The 16,399-nt window shown below is 43.0% G+C and overlaps 1 protein-coding gene across 10 annotated transcripts in view; it reads right to left on the bottom strand.

The window, feature by feature from the left end:
- Positions 1–537: 537 nt before the first annotated feature.
- The window catches only part of DCAF1 (DDB1 and CUL4 associated factor 1), a 56,947-nt gene continuing 41,085 nt past the window's right edge, over positions 538–16,399 (bottom strand). For 2 of the 10 annotated variants that reach the window (XM_026054978.1, XM_026054980.1), the window contains 3 exons: positions 15,283–15,291; positions 5,784–6,039; positions 538–1,570 (listed from right to left, as the gene is read on the bottom strand). In XM_026054978.1, the coding sequence (XP_025910763.1) occupies positions 1,512–1,570; positions 5,784–6,039; positions 15,283–15,291 (324 nt within the window). In that variant the 3' untranslated portion in view covers positions 538–1,511. The other 8 variants (XM_026054979.1, XM_026054983.1, XM_026054982.1 and 5 more) reach the window with 7 other exon arrangements.

Here is a 16,399-nt window from a genome sequence, read left to right as displayed (position 1 = left end):
GTGCCGTAGAACGAAATCAAACACTTAACTGCTTTTTYCCCCCCCTTTTAAGGGCAGGGCCTCTTGGCACGTACAAACAAGAGCACCTAATTTGCCTTCTGCTGGGATAGCCACAAGGCAACGTACATAACGCCAAAGCGCACATGGAGGAGGAGGTCCAATAACCACTCCAGCGTCCCGACGCACCGCAGCAAGGCAGCGAGATTCCCCTGCGGCTCACCGCGCTTCCTACCGTCGAAGCGGAGGGGAGATGCCGGTTCATCTTTAAACAAAAATCACAGCCTGGCAGTAGCAGCAACAAAGGCTGCCAGGCAGACGGAGGGATCTGCTTTGAGCCCCCGGGTGCCATGAAACATCACACAGCTCCCTGGGGAGCGGAGCAGGTGGAGTCCGCACCCTCTGAAATCTCAGCCCTTGTTTACTTTGCCCGCCCTTCCTTATTGCCGCTGTACCRTGCCGCTGCCCCGCGCAGGGCTGCGCCGCTCGGGTGCGCAGAACACGTGGCTACAGCTCACAGCCATAAACAGGAGACGGGACTTGTATTTAATTTTTTAATAAATACACTTTACATTAAAGAAAAAAAGGCCTTCAATTTGCAGTTTCCACACAGAGGGCAAAAGGAAGAAGAACAACAAAACAAAAAAAAAGATTAAAAAACTTGAACCACAAAGGGGGGAGGGGAGAAAGAGGGCTCAAACTTCAATCCCAGATTCCCATGTCTCCAGGAATATCCAGGCTCCGACTAGGCCACGCTGGGATTTCAGCCGCCCACTGTAGCTGGTATCACAGCGGGAATCTCCGCTTGAAACAGCCTGTAAGTTCAGTTACCAAACGCCCCCAGGGCTCTTCCCCAGAGGGCCAAAGCATCTGAGACACATGGGCTCGCGAGCAGGTGGTGACACCTGTTTTCTTTTTTCTTTTTTTTAAAAATAAAATCATATTTAAAATAAAAATATTCTCACTCCTCAACAATTTTAGAAATCATGATCCTCTTATTTCATTTAGTAGTTGCATAAAAATGCCTCTTTTTTAATTTTAAACAATTTTTCTCCCCCAAACCTACCCCAAGGTAACAAGGTACTACATGAATACAAAGTTCATCCCCTCTTTACTAGAACACCTGCCTTTTTTTTTTTTCTTTTTTTTTTTGGTTTTTATATAAAACTATTTCTGTTCTTTAGGAAAGAACTTTATACAAAGAAAATATATTGTGAAATATCTTCAGAAGTTTCCTTGAAGAGGAGAGTCATCTCAGCCTAAAATAAAAAATAAAAAAAAAAAAAGCCAGAGAGAAAAGAGGCCTAACCCCAGGTCTCTTTATTGGGGAGCTTCAGGCTTAGCCCCGAGCCTCAAACTGACTCAAACCAACACAGCGGATGGGCTGGAGTTCCTCAGGTTTCACCAAGAGGAAAGGGGTTGGGGTGCTCAGGATCCGTTTCCGATTTGGTCTCCGGTCTTCTGCTGGGAAGGGAGCGCCTCCTCCTGCCAACACCCTGCCTGGCCACCGCTCCTCACTCGTTCAGCGACAAGATTATGTCGTCCTCCAAGTCGGAGTTATCCGAGCTGTCAGCTGAAAAGGAGACACACGGGTTACGTTTGGTGCGTGGAAGAACGCAGCTGTCAGGGCCGCAATGCCATGCAGCTCCTTCGTAGCTATAAGAGATGCCCACCACCTGCTTGAGACCAGCAACTCCTCGGCAACGACAGAGGCAGCCAGCACCATTAGCGCATCTCAAATCGAGCAAAAGCAGTTAGCAAATCCGCACCAGAGCTTTCGCCCCGGTTAAAACCCAGGGTCAGAAGGACTGGAGCAGCTTTAGCAAGCGCAGTTCCCATTAGCTGGCAGTGTTTTCCCGTGACAAGATGGGGAGAAGGACACCAGCAGCAAGTTACCCAYGTAACTGTTGTGCTGCCTGCACAGCTTAACTGTGCACATCTAAACGCAACAGCTCTTCATGCTGCAGGGGCAGGACAGCGCTGGCTGTCATTCCTCACGGCCAGCTTGACAGTTCCTCCAACCTGATGCAGTGAAACATGGCCTCTGTATAACATACACGGGGCTAATTCATTAGGCAGCAAGGTGGCCCCCGTATGCTCACAACCAGCACCTTCCTCTAGCAACCCAAAGGTTACTGTAGTAAATTTAATGACGTGGCACTCATTAAAGGTGACCTGCAGCCTGTTTGTGAGAACTGGGCTTTTGCTGGTTTTCTCCTTTGGGATACAGAATGAAGACATGAGAGGATTTGCCAGAAGTAGTCTCTCACACACACACACACACACGTGCACGCATATGCACACACTTGCTTTTTAACTTAAAAACAGAGAATCTCTCCTCCCTCAGCTGTGCAAGAGGGAGGCRGTAGCAGCTCCGGCAGCGAGGTCTCCTGCCTTACCTTAGGTGACGAGGGCTCTTTTTCTGAAGTGTATTCATTGGATGCTGCAGTTAACTAGGTGTTAAAAATAGTTAAGAAAAAAAAAAAAGAAAAAAAAAGACAAGACTTCCTCTCAGCCATCTCAGTTACACYGCATCTCTAAAATGCCTGTCAAGGTTAGTAAGGCCTTCTGGAAGGTTCACCCCCTTCTCAAATGCTTTCCTTAAAAAAGAAAAAAAATCACAGGCAAGCAGCAGAGGGCACAACCCCTTTCCCCCCACTCCCTTAAGAGCCCTCTAATGCAAAGAGAAAAACGGAGTGCCAAAGGGAGCCTGACACGTGCTTATCCCACACTGGCAATCTGCGGATGTAGCTAAGTGCGCGTGGGTCCTGCACGCTCCATCCCTTGCAGGCCTGCCGGAGCACTTGCAGGAAGCCTGTCCTTTTGCTGATAAGTTATTTGGAAGCCAGTGATCTCTGGTACCAACCCACCTAGGGTTTGCACCAGTTCTCTGATGCACCCACTTCTGGAGCCAGACTGGTTCAAGAGTCCGGTACTTCCTCACGAAGAATAAGCACTGGAAGAGCAACTGCTGCCCAGCTGCTTCAGGGGAGGTATGAGACTGTCCAGGAGCCAGTGCTCTTTAGAGGCTGGGCAAGGAACCGCAGCAGCGCTCGGGAACACTCCTCCCCACGCAGCCAGGGGCCTTTCCACTGTGGCCAGTGATTCACGCTCCAGTCTCCCCTTCCATCATATTGAGCCTCAACTGAGGGATATCAGTGCTCCCAGAGCAGCTACAGCAATGCAAAGGGGAGCTGGAAAACAGCAGCCAGTGCTGCAGCACACAACAGGAGGGTAGGAAGCACAAGGGAGATCAACAACCCAGAAGCTCTGGAGAGAAAGAGCAGCAGAAAAAAAAACTTCTTTAACACTGGAGGACAGCTTTGAAAAGGGAATTCCTAACGTCTTACGCTCCAGACCGCAGTTATAACTGCTTGGCAGAAGCTTACAACTTGCCTGGAAGTTGTCATTGTAGATTATAAAACAAAAGCTCAGCAAACACAGGTGAGCCRCACTGCTGCAAGACACCAAGCATCAGCAAGAGGTGCTGAAGGGCATCATCACAGACCCTCGAATACAGTGTAGTCCCAGGGCAGGTTCTCTCCTGGACACAGGTGAGTACTCCATACATTTCTTCCGGTGCTTCCCTTGTGTATTCCACAGGGACACCCACTGACCCAGGAACAAGCTCGTGAAAGATCTGCACAGTGCACAAAAGTGCCTTGGACAAGACAGGCACAGATCTACCCTCCCCAACACGGTGACATAGGAGGAGGAAGGCAAATTCATACTTAAGATTTATTTCCATAGATTGTTCCTGAAGAGGAAAAAAACCCTCTTACAAAGCACGAGGACCCAAAGTCACTCACTTCCCTCTTTCAACTGTCCTTTGAATTATTTTGTTCTCAAGCACAGCCACTGTATCTTATGGAGGTTCAAGCAAAATACACCAAGAAGAGGAAGAGTTCTACATTCATCGCCATGCCTCAGGCTTGTACTTTGTAACAGTGTCTTGGTCCTCAGTGCTCTTACAGCTTCTAATTCAGGGCTGCAGCATCAGCAAAGGAGAAGGAAGTTATAATCGTTCTTGCTGAGCGAGAAACAAAAGCAAGCCAGGTGAAGTTGATGTTACAGAGAGGAAAGCCACAGAAGCCCCCCGAACAAATCATGTGCAGGGACTGGGCATTCCTCAGCCTGGCAGATGCTGCATTCCCTGCTTTTAAGTTCCCCAAAATTCTGCCAAACAACCTCACGACCAAAGGATGGTTTGGCTTCAGCTCTCCAGAGATATCAGACCAGAAGTTCTGATCGAGTGGTTGTATCCATACAGGGTGTACAGACGTGGCCATTTCATAATGAGCAGCGCTTTGCAGAGCACACTTGAAATAACTATAAACGTAATGTAGCCTCCAGTTTTATTACCAGAATGGTTATTGAAATTACTGGCCTGAACTTCCACTCTGTTCTACCCCTGGATAATTCAAGTTTCAACACTCTGGGTGCTCCCTTTTAACAGCTCTGGCCCTGCACCCTCTGAGGAAACACAACTGGAGCTGTGTCAGGAAGGCTCCCGCCAGCTATTGGGACAGGCAAAAGTCTTGCTAAAAGCTTGTTTACTTCTTCCTCTCACAATATATAATGCCCAAACATTGAAGTGCAATGCGCTGTTAACGAATTAGAGCCATGAGAGCGTCATGTATGGTCCTGGATGGCACATTTACCTCCCTCAAGAGGGCAGCAGACTGACTGACCTACAGAAAAAACTGTCAATCTGACAGGCCATGTCCCCAAAAATCAGAGGACTGGGCTGCACCATAACAGAAGAGGGGAACACAGATGAGTCTGCCAGCCCCAGTGGTGCCAAAACAGAAGCCTGACATGCTTAATCCTCCATCAGATCAAGAGAGAAGCTTGATCCCCCCCATCATCACAGGACTTCAATCACCTCACAAACTGTAATTGTTTACCCTTAATCTTCTAAGATAAGGCAATGATATTAACCCCATTTTATAGCTGGGAAATTAAAATAATAATAATAATAATAAAAAAAGAAGTGATACTCAAAAACACTGTTGCAGAAAAGGGAGCAGAATCTCAGGTCAAAGTCCTAAGACTGATGCTATCTTACTCACCTTCTCTTTCTAGTGAAGCCTTTTTCCAAACTGAATTGCCAGATGAAGAGTTTGGACTTTTCTCTGTCTTTTTTAAACACACACACACACACACACACACACACACTTTGTTAACTTTTCAAGCCTCTGCATCTCTGGACTATGGAATGCCAGAAAAAAAATTTTTTTTCAATCTTATCCCCCAAAGTTATGTTAGCATCAGAACAGTACAGCAAAAAGAAAGCAAAGTTAAAAATGCCCCGTTGGCTTTGCACTTTAAGCAACTGAAAAAGGAGAAAGAATAGCACCAAGGAAAAAAAAAGGCTTTTCTGTCCTTAAAGGTATAAAGGAGACAGAAGAGAGGTGAAGCAACAGTTTTACCAGCGTGCCCTTAAAGAGCAGGGCAGGCAAGCATTCAGAGAAGGCTTCTTCCCCTGGAGTTTTCACAGCCTGCCTTTAAGTTCTCACACATGCATCTGGGAGCACTTGATGAAAACAGGTATCTGCCTTTCCAGAACTCGCTGAAGCTTTTTTCTCAGTTCAGAGCTGTTCTTACCAATAGACTACTCTAAGAGAYGATGGGGGAATAAGCATGAGAATTTGTGCCTTTTATACCAGGGAGGAGGGAATGTCATCTATGTCAATCCAGGGAAGACTTAGATGCTGCATATTTGTAAGGACATTACACAGAGGACAAGGTCACCTCCAGTCACCAAGCCGGGCATACACACTTACTGTCTCCAAGAATCAGCTCGACTTCCTCATCAGCATCAGAATCTTCATCTTCACCCTCATCTCCCTCTTCCAGAAGGTTGGCAAGCTCCTCATCATCAGAGGGAGAAAAATCATTTTCTCCATCCTCACCAGCATTCTCATTGTTCTCATCCTCCTCCAGCTCAGCTTCCAGCAGCTGGTCTGTATCTAGTTCATCAAGGTCRTCTGTATCGTCATCATCTTCATCATCATCCTCTTCCTCTTGCTCTTCTTCCTCCTACAGAGACAACACAAATAGTCCATTGCGGACATGAAAACAAATGCAAAGGAATAAGGATAATTGAAGAAAGCAGATCGATAGTTTTCGCTTCTCCCCACACCCCCATTTCACCTATTCTTGTATTATTACACTTTCCCTCCACACCTATGGAATGTGATGCATGCTGGATTCATTTGCAGGCCTGCAGAGTCTTATCTGCCCAAGGCAAGTGTAATACAGATACCACTAACCCAAGCTCCCTTCCTAGCCATGAACAAATGTCATCAAAGCCTGCTTTTGAGAAGGACATGCCATAAGGCCCTGTAATCCACAGCTCTGTTGCCAGTCTTGTATAAACTGCTCCTGTTTCAACTGTASCAAAACCTCTATTTTGCATCAAATAGCATGCAGCATGGATGTTCAGTCTCAGTCATTCCTGACTTAGATGAGAAATGAGATGCAGGGAAAGATACTGTTTTCGACTCTGTATCCCATAACATCTTCATAGGCAAGTTAACGAATTATGGGCTAGATGAGCAATGAGGTGGATTAAGAACTGGCTGAACGGCAGAGCTCAGAGGGTTGTGATCAGTGGCACAAAGTCTAGTTGGAGGCATGTAGCTAGAGGTGTCCCCCAGGGGTCAATACTGGGTCCAATCCTGTTCAACTTTTTTTTTTTTATTAATTATCTGGATGATGGGTCAGAGTGCACCCTCAGCAAGTTTGCTCATGATACAAAACTGGGAGGAGCAGCTGATACACCAGACTGCTGTACTGCCTGCCATTCAGAGGGACCTCAAAGGCTGCAGAGATGGGCAGAGAGGAACCTCATGAAATTCAATAAAGGGAAGTGTAGAGGTGCAGCCCTGCACCTAGGGAGGAATAACCCTATGCACCAGTATGGGCTGGTGTGTGTGTGCGTGTGTGTGTGTGGCCTGCTGGAGAGCAGCTTTGCAGAAAGGGACCTGGGGGTCCTGGTGGACTGGTTGACCATGAGCCAGCAACGTGCCCTTTTGACCAAGGAGGCCAACGGTCTCCTGGGGTGCATTAGGAAGAGTGTTGCCAGCAGGTTGAGGGAGGTGATCCTCCCCTTCTACTCAGCCTTGGTGAGGCTGCATCTGGGGTGCTGGGTCCAGTTTTGGGCTTCCCAGTACAAGAGAGACATGGAGCTACTGGAGCAAGTCCAGCAAAGGGCCACTAAGATGATGAAGGGACTGGAGCATCTCTCATATAAGGAAAGGGTGAGAGAGCTGGGCCTGTTCAGCCTAGAGAAGAAGACTGAGGGGAGTATCTTATCAATGTGTACAAATATCTGAAGGGAGAGTGTAAAGAGGACAGGGCCAGACTCTTTTCAGTGGTGCCCAGCAACAGGACGAGAGGCAACAGGCACAAACTGAAACACAGGAAGTTCCATCTGAACAGAAGGAAAAAAACGTTTTGACTGTGAGGGTGACTGAGTACTGGAACAAGTTGCCCAGAGAGGATGTGGACTCTCTATCCTTGAAGATATTCAAAAGCCGTCTGGACAGGGTCCTGGGCAATGTGTCTAGGTGACCCTGCTTGAGCAGAGGGTTTGGACTAGATGATCTCCAGAGGTCCCTCCAACCTCAATCATTCTGTGATTCCTCTATCAATCCATGATAAGCTTAGACGATAGAACTCAGCAATCTCATCTTTGACATTTACCTGTGTCTTTGTTTTTCCTACTATCAAACCATAAGAATTTGCATTCAGTAAATCAACTGAATTTCTTATTCTAYAGATCAAATTCAGAAGGCCAGGTCTAGCGGAAGAGACTGAACGCAAAGAGGCTGCTACAAACCAATCATTCTCCCAGGCAAATGAGAGGCCAAAAGTGCCACCACAAGCCAAACTGCAGGAAGTCCCAAGAATGAAAGAACAGTCCCCTTTCAATATTCCTGCACATCTCCTCATAGTCACACTCTTTTTCTCCAGCTGAATGCTCTCATGTGGCAGGAAGGCAGCTCTCAAGACATTCAGCCTTAATTGCCCCTTTATCTGGGGAGGGAACACATTTTGCAAAATTATGAAGCAGTTACGATACATATCTAACAACTTCACTAGAAGGTTTAGTATGGTCTTCAAGCTCACTGCACTCTTACACTGTGTGGTTTAGACCGCTACGTTTTCAGATCTACAGGGAGAAAAGAACAAACCACACTTTCATTCCCCCAGGCCACTTTTCTTTAGTCGATGTTAAAAAAAAAACAGCCAAAAAAACCCCGCACACATTCAACATCTGTCATCGGCAAAAGCAGCAAGGCATGCCAAAAAGCCTGGGCAAGTCCTATTGTTCTGTTACACTTAGGAAAGGCTGCCAAACCTCCTCTACTGACCAGAAGTGCCTGCATTATTTAAAATAAAGATTATTAAAGAATAAAAACATCAGTTTGCTACATAGATATCCTTTTGAAAAAGTTTATATTAAATGTAAAATTAAAACAACCTGTATTAAGGCCTAAGCTTATTTTAATCAATTACAAACTTTTTATCCAAATGCCAGGTCAAAGAGTCCTCAAAGAAAAGGACACTGCTTTTTGCTTTGTATACACACAGAGAGGAAATAACTTTCACCTGCAGTTCAAGATTTTAAACAGAAGTGCCATATTGTGTAAAATTTTCTTCCTTTCCAATGAACTACTTAAATAAACTTCTTTTGTTGTTCTTGAGCATAAAAGCTTTTGTCTTAATAACTTTTGCTTTTGTTCTATGCAGTATCAGGAGAGAGACCAGGGTCTTAAACTTTACTATTCTGTTCAGAACTGAGAATCTGATTAAAAACTGAAATGGCAGGAGAGTTTATTTTCCTTTTTAAGGCTCTAAACAACCTGGAAACTGGAAAGGAAGTGATCAATATATTTAAAGAACCTGGAAAAAAGGAAGCCAAATTTTACAGTGTCTGGAGATGCAGAGACAACTGCAGACTTTAGGAAAAAGTATATGGTCTGGGAGAATCATTAAGAGTCCAGGTAATTCAAACTTAAACAGCTCCAAAATGAGTCAGGTACTTACTTTGCTTCCACACCTGTGGGGTTTCCAAAACGACTTTTCCAAACACCTAGCCCATAATGACTTAATATTATGTCAGAACAATACTACTAAATTTGATTATGTTTCATATTTAATGTATTTATTACAAATTGAAATAATATTTTACTAACACTTTCACTCAAGCTTAAGGCAAGCCATACATAGCAGTACTGCATCCTTCAAATACGGGATGAAACAAAATACATTTGTATAAAGATACCTTCCGGCTGACAAAAATAAGAACCAAGTTACTCAGAAAGGGCATATTTAGCTGGAAATTAACTTTGAAGGATTTTACCAACCAGCAAGGAAAAATCAAGGAAAAATACAAATAGAAACAGATCAGAGAACTGAAATGACTTTTTTTCCTTTCCAGTTTAAATTACTTGATTTGAAGCACTTGATTAAAACCAATCCACACTCATTCACGCTCATTTAAAAACCTGAGAATGGTTAAATGAGATCTAAATGATACCTGTCCTCGGTGAAGCAGAAGAGAAAACAATGTGAAGTCCATGCTACAAGGAGTTGCACGTGCATGCGAGCACGCGAGCACTGCACAACGCACACATGGCAGATTCTTAGTGAACCGAGTGAGTGACACAGACCACAGTCCAAGAGGAGTGATCTCAGCTATCGAGAAACCCATACCTTGTCATGTTTTGTTTTGTTTTAAATATAGAACACATACAACAACCAGGAAACTGTGGTACTTCTGTTAAGTAACAGGCAAATTAATTCTGCATTAGTTTCTGAACACTCTCCAAACACAAACTGCTGTAGACACACTGCAATAGGCCAGTCTAGAAACACAAGGCTTGCAGACACGTGGTGAGATGTTCCTCAGGAAACTAAACTGAGCTTCTGCATCCCCCGAACAAAGTTGTGGGACAGAGCACCGTGAAATATTTCACTTTATATTTCCTCAGATCTGACACCATCACCTCTAAACCATCTACAGTCTGCTGATATCTAGTCTGTATCCTCATCAGATACCACAACCGTCTCATGTAAGGGATCTGCACACAGATCAAAAACGGCACATCTTCCCCAGGGACTCCTATGTGTATAATGGGAAAAGGCAGCAAAATAAAACCTTGTGCAAAGTCACAAAGGAAGATGGGCAGAAAAATTGTTCCAAACCATATCTGGATGCTAAAGGAAAAACCTGCAAAGCAGGCTCTCACCTAACCCAGCAGTAGCCCCCAAGAGCTTTGGTCAAACATTACAGTCAATGRCACAGGTGCTGCTAGGAAAAAAAAAAAAAAAAAAAAAGAATCAGCATGCAAATCTATACAGACAAGCATGCACCTGTGCATACCTTTATTATTGGAGTAAACTGATCCACAAAACCTGTTGACTAGCATACTCCATATTACTTAACAAAAAAACAAAATCAAGGAACTTGTTTTAGCCATTGCTTTAATTCCTTTTAGATGCCTAAAGACATTTTTTTTAATTTGGGTGGCTCTCTTTGTAAAGCTGCTGAGATCAGAGCTTGAACTGTTCATGGAGTCCTCTCATTCCTTCTCTGCTGCTTTAGAGAATACTGTCTCTTCCCTTTCCGACAGCAACCACTTTACAGCTGCCAGTTGTGTCTACAGATGGTACAAGGGCAGTACTGAAGCATCACAAACTGACCATCACACAACCTTCCCTTCGCAGTGGGACATAATAGAGCCCAGCTTTTGAATTCAGGGTGCTGCATTGCTACCCATGCTAGTTACACACAGCTTCAGGCACATGAATCACTTGTAGATACCTAGTCTAAGGATTAATTTACGGGAGCTTTGCTTTGATACTTAGATGCTAAGCCTGGGACAGTTTAAAGTGCGCACCCACTAATCCCTAATGAGACTTAAATTYCTAAGCATCTTTGATACTTCTGAAAACGCTGCCCTATGTGATTTTGCCAGTATCTTGTTTTTAAAGATTAGTAAATGCTGTATGTGCGTCCACACACAGTGGACAGTGACAGAACCCCACAAACTCCAATCCCAACATTGCTGCGGCAACTAATCATTATGACTTACTTCACTTACTAATTTCAGACAGGGTTATATTTACAAATACTAGGGTTTTTCAGTGTTATCTTGACAGCACTGTACCCATCTTGCTCTTCAGCATTCCTAACATATAAAAATGTCAGCACAAACAAGTTGCAATGAAAAATTCAGTAGAGTACCCATATAGCTGGATGGCCAGCTCTTCTGCTCTTCACCAAATAGAGCACAKCAATTTTAATCAAGGAACTCTAATCTAGGAAATGCCTACCCCATTTCATACACAAAACAGCTTCTGAGCCCCACTTCACGGCTTGAATACTTGCAGTGCTGACTTCACCCCACTTAAAACAAAAAGACTGCAAAATAAGGCAAAAAACACAGGCAAGGCTGACAATGTAAAGCGAACAAAAGAAAAGAACAAAACAAAACCCCAGCTGTAATTATAAGGGGATGGTAAAGGAGGCAGCTGCCACTTTGCTAAAGAACAGCTATCCACAGATTTAAGTAGAAGTCCACACAGGGACAGGCCCCAGGTTAACTTAGAAACTTAGAAACTGTTTGATTGAACTAATGAGTTAATTTGGGGGAAGAAGAAAAAAAAAAAAAAAAAAGCTAAATTAAGACTATACAAAGTATTTGTATCAGTTTAACTCAAAACAAAAGTCTTAACAACATTAGTATATTGTATAGCACATAAAGCACAGCATTATTAGTTTTACATTTTAGACAGGTATAAAAGATGCAGGTCATCAGTTCTTCTAGGACAGACTGCAAAATGAGACATTTAAGTGTCACGCATCTTAGAGAATTCTCCCAACACTAACTCAAAATTCACTAGTTCACCTACACAGTAACAAATACATCATTTCTCAACACACAGCCTAGCCTCTGTCTATGCCCCTGGACCTAATGTGAGGATGACTAGGAAGGCAAAAATTATTCACATCAATTTTTACACATGCCTGCATACAGGCAGATTTACATGGATAGAAGCAGTATGAGAAAAGCTGGACATCTAACTTACAAAATCAGAAGCGCTGATTACATAGCAAAGGATTATGTCAAGATCATCTCAGAACAAATTAACTCTACTAACAGTTTGCTATCTTACGTAAAGATTCAGAAAGCCAAATAGATTTGGCTCAGTTGGTTTATTGTTTATAATTACAAAGGAAAAAACACAAACATCCCCTAAAGGAGTGGCATATACAGGGGGTGGCAACATTGTAACAAAAAATGTTTGACCTAATTCTTCATGTTGCCAGTATTTATATCCTGTTCACAGCTCAGTAAACACACTTTGCTCTGGTTCAAGCTTTACGTTTGTTCTTCCATCTCATCCTTGATGCAAGTTTGCATGCACTTAAGCATTATAGACTTTCTTACTGTTTTCCTTTACCCACTCATTTTGCATGTACAAAATTCATTAAATTTGTCTTTTTGGCTAGTATGAGGTTTTGATACTTAACGTCTACATCAGTGTTCTTCTCTTAATAAAACAGTCGAAGGCTCAGTTACTCATCGGTGTCCATCTCTTATAGCATTCAAACGCTCAACAAACCGCAATCTCTTTCACTGACAGGATACCAAACAAAACTGTCCTTTTTTTTTTTTTTTTTAAATAAGCAACTTTGGAGAAAATAGCATAAACAGAAGGTTGAATTCAGGAATCTCTGCACCACGTTTTATAGTTCTAATGTTAAACAGCCCAATATATAAATGCAAAGGTTGCTTAAGTTACTTCTTAAGGCTGCATATAGCTGCATCCCTTAAAAGACCATTTCCACTTGCCAGATCAGATCAAATCTTCACACAATGTAAATCTGCACAGGTTGGTGATATCAATGAATCTACTGTTGCCTACTTCTAGATGGGGTCTGAAAAACCAGCTCCCACACAATCAAGTATACAGAGTGTTATTTTACTCAAACTGTAGAGGCATCACATAACCCTGTCGAAGGACCTGCTTTAATGAATGAGGCATTACTTAAAACCAAGACAGGCAGTACAGTCTGAATCATGGAATAGGGCAGGAGAAGAGAGTTTGAAGCCTACTCAACTCCTTCCCCAGCTGGCTTTGATTTCTGATCTAAGAAACAACCTCTCTTTCTTCTAGCATATTGCTGGAACTATCAAACATACTCAAAAAGATTGTTTACGATGGTTCAAGAGGCTCTTGATTTGTAGGTCCTCAACATCTCAGAACACAGGACATGAAGGGAACTTCAGACTCTGGTCCATTAAAGACCACTGAATCTACGGTGTGCTCGTCAACATGTCCCTGAACTTAAGTGAGCTTCTGCAAACTAAACTGCACTGACCCAAGGCTACAAAAGAGTCCAGAATTCCACCTTCTGCTTGATACACGTTTTACTAAAACAAAACACAAAAAGACTTTGTACACTGCTCTCTTACAGTCTAAGTTCTCAGAATGCTTTTGGTATGATTTTCAGACTTTGCTCACTTGCACAGACAGTAAAAAAAGCTACAACAGAAATAAAAATATACCAGCTTACTTTATAAGCAGTATTAGACTTCTGATGCTCTTACATTTCATTTCTTGAATCCAAAGAGATATATATATATATATATATATATATTTTTTTTTATGACTACATGAACAAAACTTGAGACTACTCAACTGAATATTACAAAATCTCTCAAATTCACAATTAGGTTGACTGTCAGTTGCCAAGAGAAGATCCCACAGGTCTCTTCTGATGTTGATACTAGGTTTGGAATTCTTAACTCAGTTTTGAGATTTACAGGTCGCTAATTTTTTTTTAATTATTTGCCATGGTTTTAGCTGTTACCAAAAGCTTCATCTTTTCATCTAATGGTTCATTCACTTTTTCCTTCCTCTGCTAAGAGCTGATTCAAAGTCCAAAACAAATATTTATTATGTCACTAGTTCTCTGCCCAACTTCCTCCGTTCCTGCTCTCGGTACCGTTCGGCCGTCACCTCCTAGCTGCTCCCTCCCCAGCCCCGTGCTGGCCTCTGTTATTGCTTTCAAGTCAACCTCTCCCCTGCAGATGCTTTCCAGCAACACAGTCCCTCCCCTGAAAGCACATTCCCTATGGGTCCCCTCAAGAGAGGCACCTCTCAGTTTGAATCCTGCTACATTACACTACTCTGCTCTTATCTACCGTTATTTTAGCCTATGAGGCCTCCTTTTCCCTACCTGCAAAATGGTTAATCAAATGTCAGTAAAAATTTTCCCCACTTTCTCAAGCCTTTTAGCTCATATTTAATTCACTTCTGGCTATTTGTAGCTCTCCAAGTCTAGTGCTGGTCAATATCTGCCCTATAAACTAACACTTCTTCTGAAGAATCTCTGCTGCTGTTTTCTTTCTGTAGTTATTACTTTTTTTTTTTTTTGGTAAAGAAATTCCTATTTCCCAGAGCCCTATTACTTTGGTCAATGTATTCACTTTTGCACATGGCATCCTAGTGTCCTACTTTTTCCTCTCTTACCTCCTCCTCTCCCAAATTTCTCATAAGCAAAGAGCAAACTCATTTTTAGTAAACTGGTCTCTTCCAAAGGAGGAGTATTATTTTAATTGCTACCTCTTTTCCGACATGGGAAAGGGTTTTGCTTTCATAAAAAGAATGTATGGTTGTCCTTCAGATACCAGTTTACCAAAGAACATTTTTTTACTCCAGAGAAGCAAGTCTCTCCCTCCTCCAGTAATTTATCTTTCTCCATAGACAATTCTTGTCTTATCTTCTGACAATTGTTCCCTTTGCTTCCAAAGCAGCATCTGTGTAGCACATTAGTCGCTTCTGGTCCTTTGCTATGCAATTCCCAGGAGAGACAATGTCTGGTTTTCAGTCATTTAGAGTTTCTATCCAATTTCCTCCCCCACCCACTTCTTAACACTCCCTGAACAATGGGCAGTGGAAAAAGCTTAAAAATAGCCAACTGCCCTTCTACCTTCAAGCACATAATGTTATGTCCTGAATTACCTAGTCCCCTCTCCTTCCCCTCAGCCAGCAAGCCCAAGCTCACTTCCCACTATCATTCAGTTAAATTCATCCTAGGTATCAGAGTCGTCACGCCACAGGGCTGCACCTACCTGTACCTTCTTAGCTGCTTTAGGGTTAGAGTTTCTAATTCTTCATAGGCATGAGGTCCCAGAGCTAAAAATGCAGAAGTCTAGCAACGCGCAGAAGTTAGTACAAGTAACAAGCAAGGAATCTTACCATAGGCTTCTAGGCAGATGGAGATATGGGCAGATGTAATACAGGAAACAGCACACACAGCATACAGTATGTCACAGAGGCAAAAATGGAGTGAAGAAATAAAAAGCAGTTATTCTCCTGTATAAGCAGGTTTAGCCTGTCTAACAGCAACTACTTACCTGCTGTGAATGAAAAGGCAGCCATGACACAGATGCACAAAACCTTGAAAGCAACTGGACCTCTGCTGGATTGACACATTCATCTGACTAATGACCAGTCCTCTGTTTTGCCCAGGAAATGCTTTTGTCACAGCATGAGCATATGTATCTGACAAAAATTTAATTTTAGCATCACCGTCCTCTTTGAGGAAGTGTCCAAGTCACCACTCTGCAACTGCTGCATTCCTTAATGCTAGGAATAAATGTGTTTTAATGTGACACTCTCTGCTGGAGGGCTCAGAAATACTGTAAGGATCCCAGAACTAGGTGCAATTTCTGAATCTGCTTCTCTTCCTTCCTCCCATGATTACACACACACACACACACACACACACACACACACGCAGTTACAAAAACAAGCCCATTCTTCTGGCTGCTTGACAGAACTTTTGCATGCAAAGGCATTTTAAAATTTGGCAGGTAAATGAACTGTCCCGCTACAGATGGAAGTTTGTTCCTTTATTTTCCTCAAACTTCTGGTCGAGATTTCTTACTGGAGCGGAGGCAGTTTTTATTTTCTTGGATCACAGCTACTCTGGGAATTTCAGGAAGATGTGTTAGGTGAAAGTCAACTTTCGATTTTTTGTTACTGAACAGACAGAGCATGCTCTTATCTCTGCTGAAGCAGTTTTACTCCAGAATACTAGGCTTAGCTTTCTGAAAACTCCAACTAGTTTTTCTCCTACAAGTTTCCTCTTTTTGCTCTAGCTGACAGCTAGTGAAACTAGAACTGAAACAACAGAACAGGCTGAAGCAGCAGCAGCAGCATTTGTTACTGTATAAGAACCTGGCAAAAAGTGCAGGTACTGCTAAAACTTTTTTCTAAATACCTGTTTTGGAGGATGTCTTTTCAAAATATTTGTATGTCTTGTAAACAGGTCTTTGATGAAAACCATCCCTTTCTTAGCCTCACTGGCTAA

Source organism: Apteryx rowi, unplaced genomic scaffold (genome assembly GCF_003343035.1).
Source record: "Apteryx rowi isolate R43461 unplaced genomic scaffold, aptRow1 scaffold_98, whole genome shotgun sequence".
In the NCBI taxonomy this organism is placed as follows: Eukaryota; Metazoa; Chordata; class Aves; order Apterygiformes; family Apterygidae; genus Apteryx; species Apteryx rowi.
The sequence above is the reverse complement of the archived record's forward strand: the minus strand, read 5'-3'. Positions and strand labels throughout refer to the sequence as shown.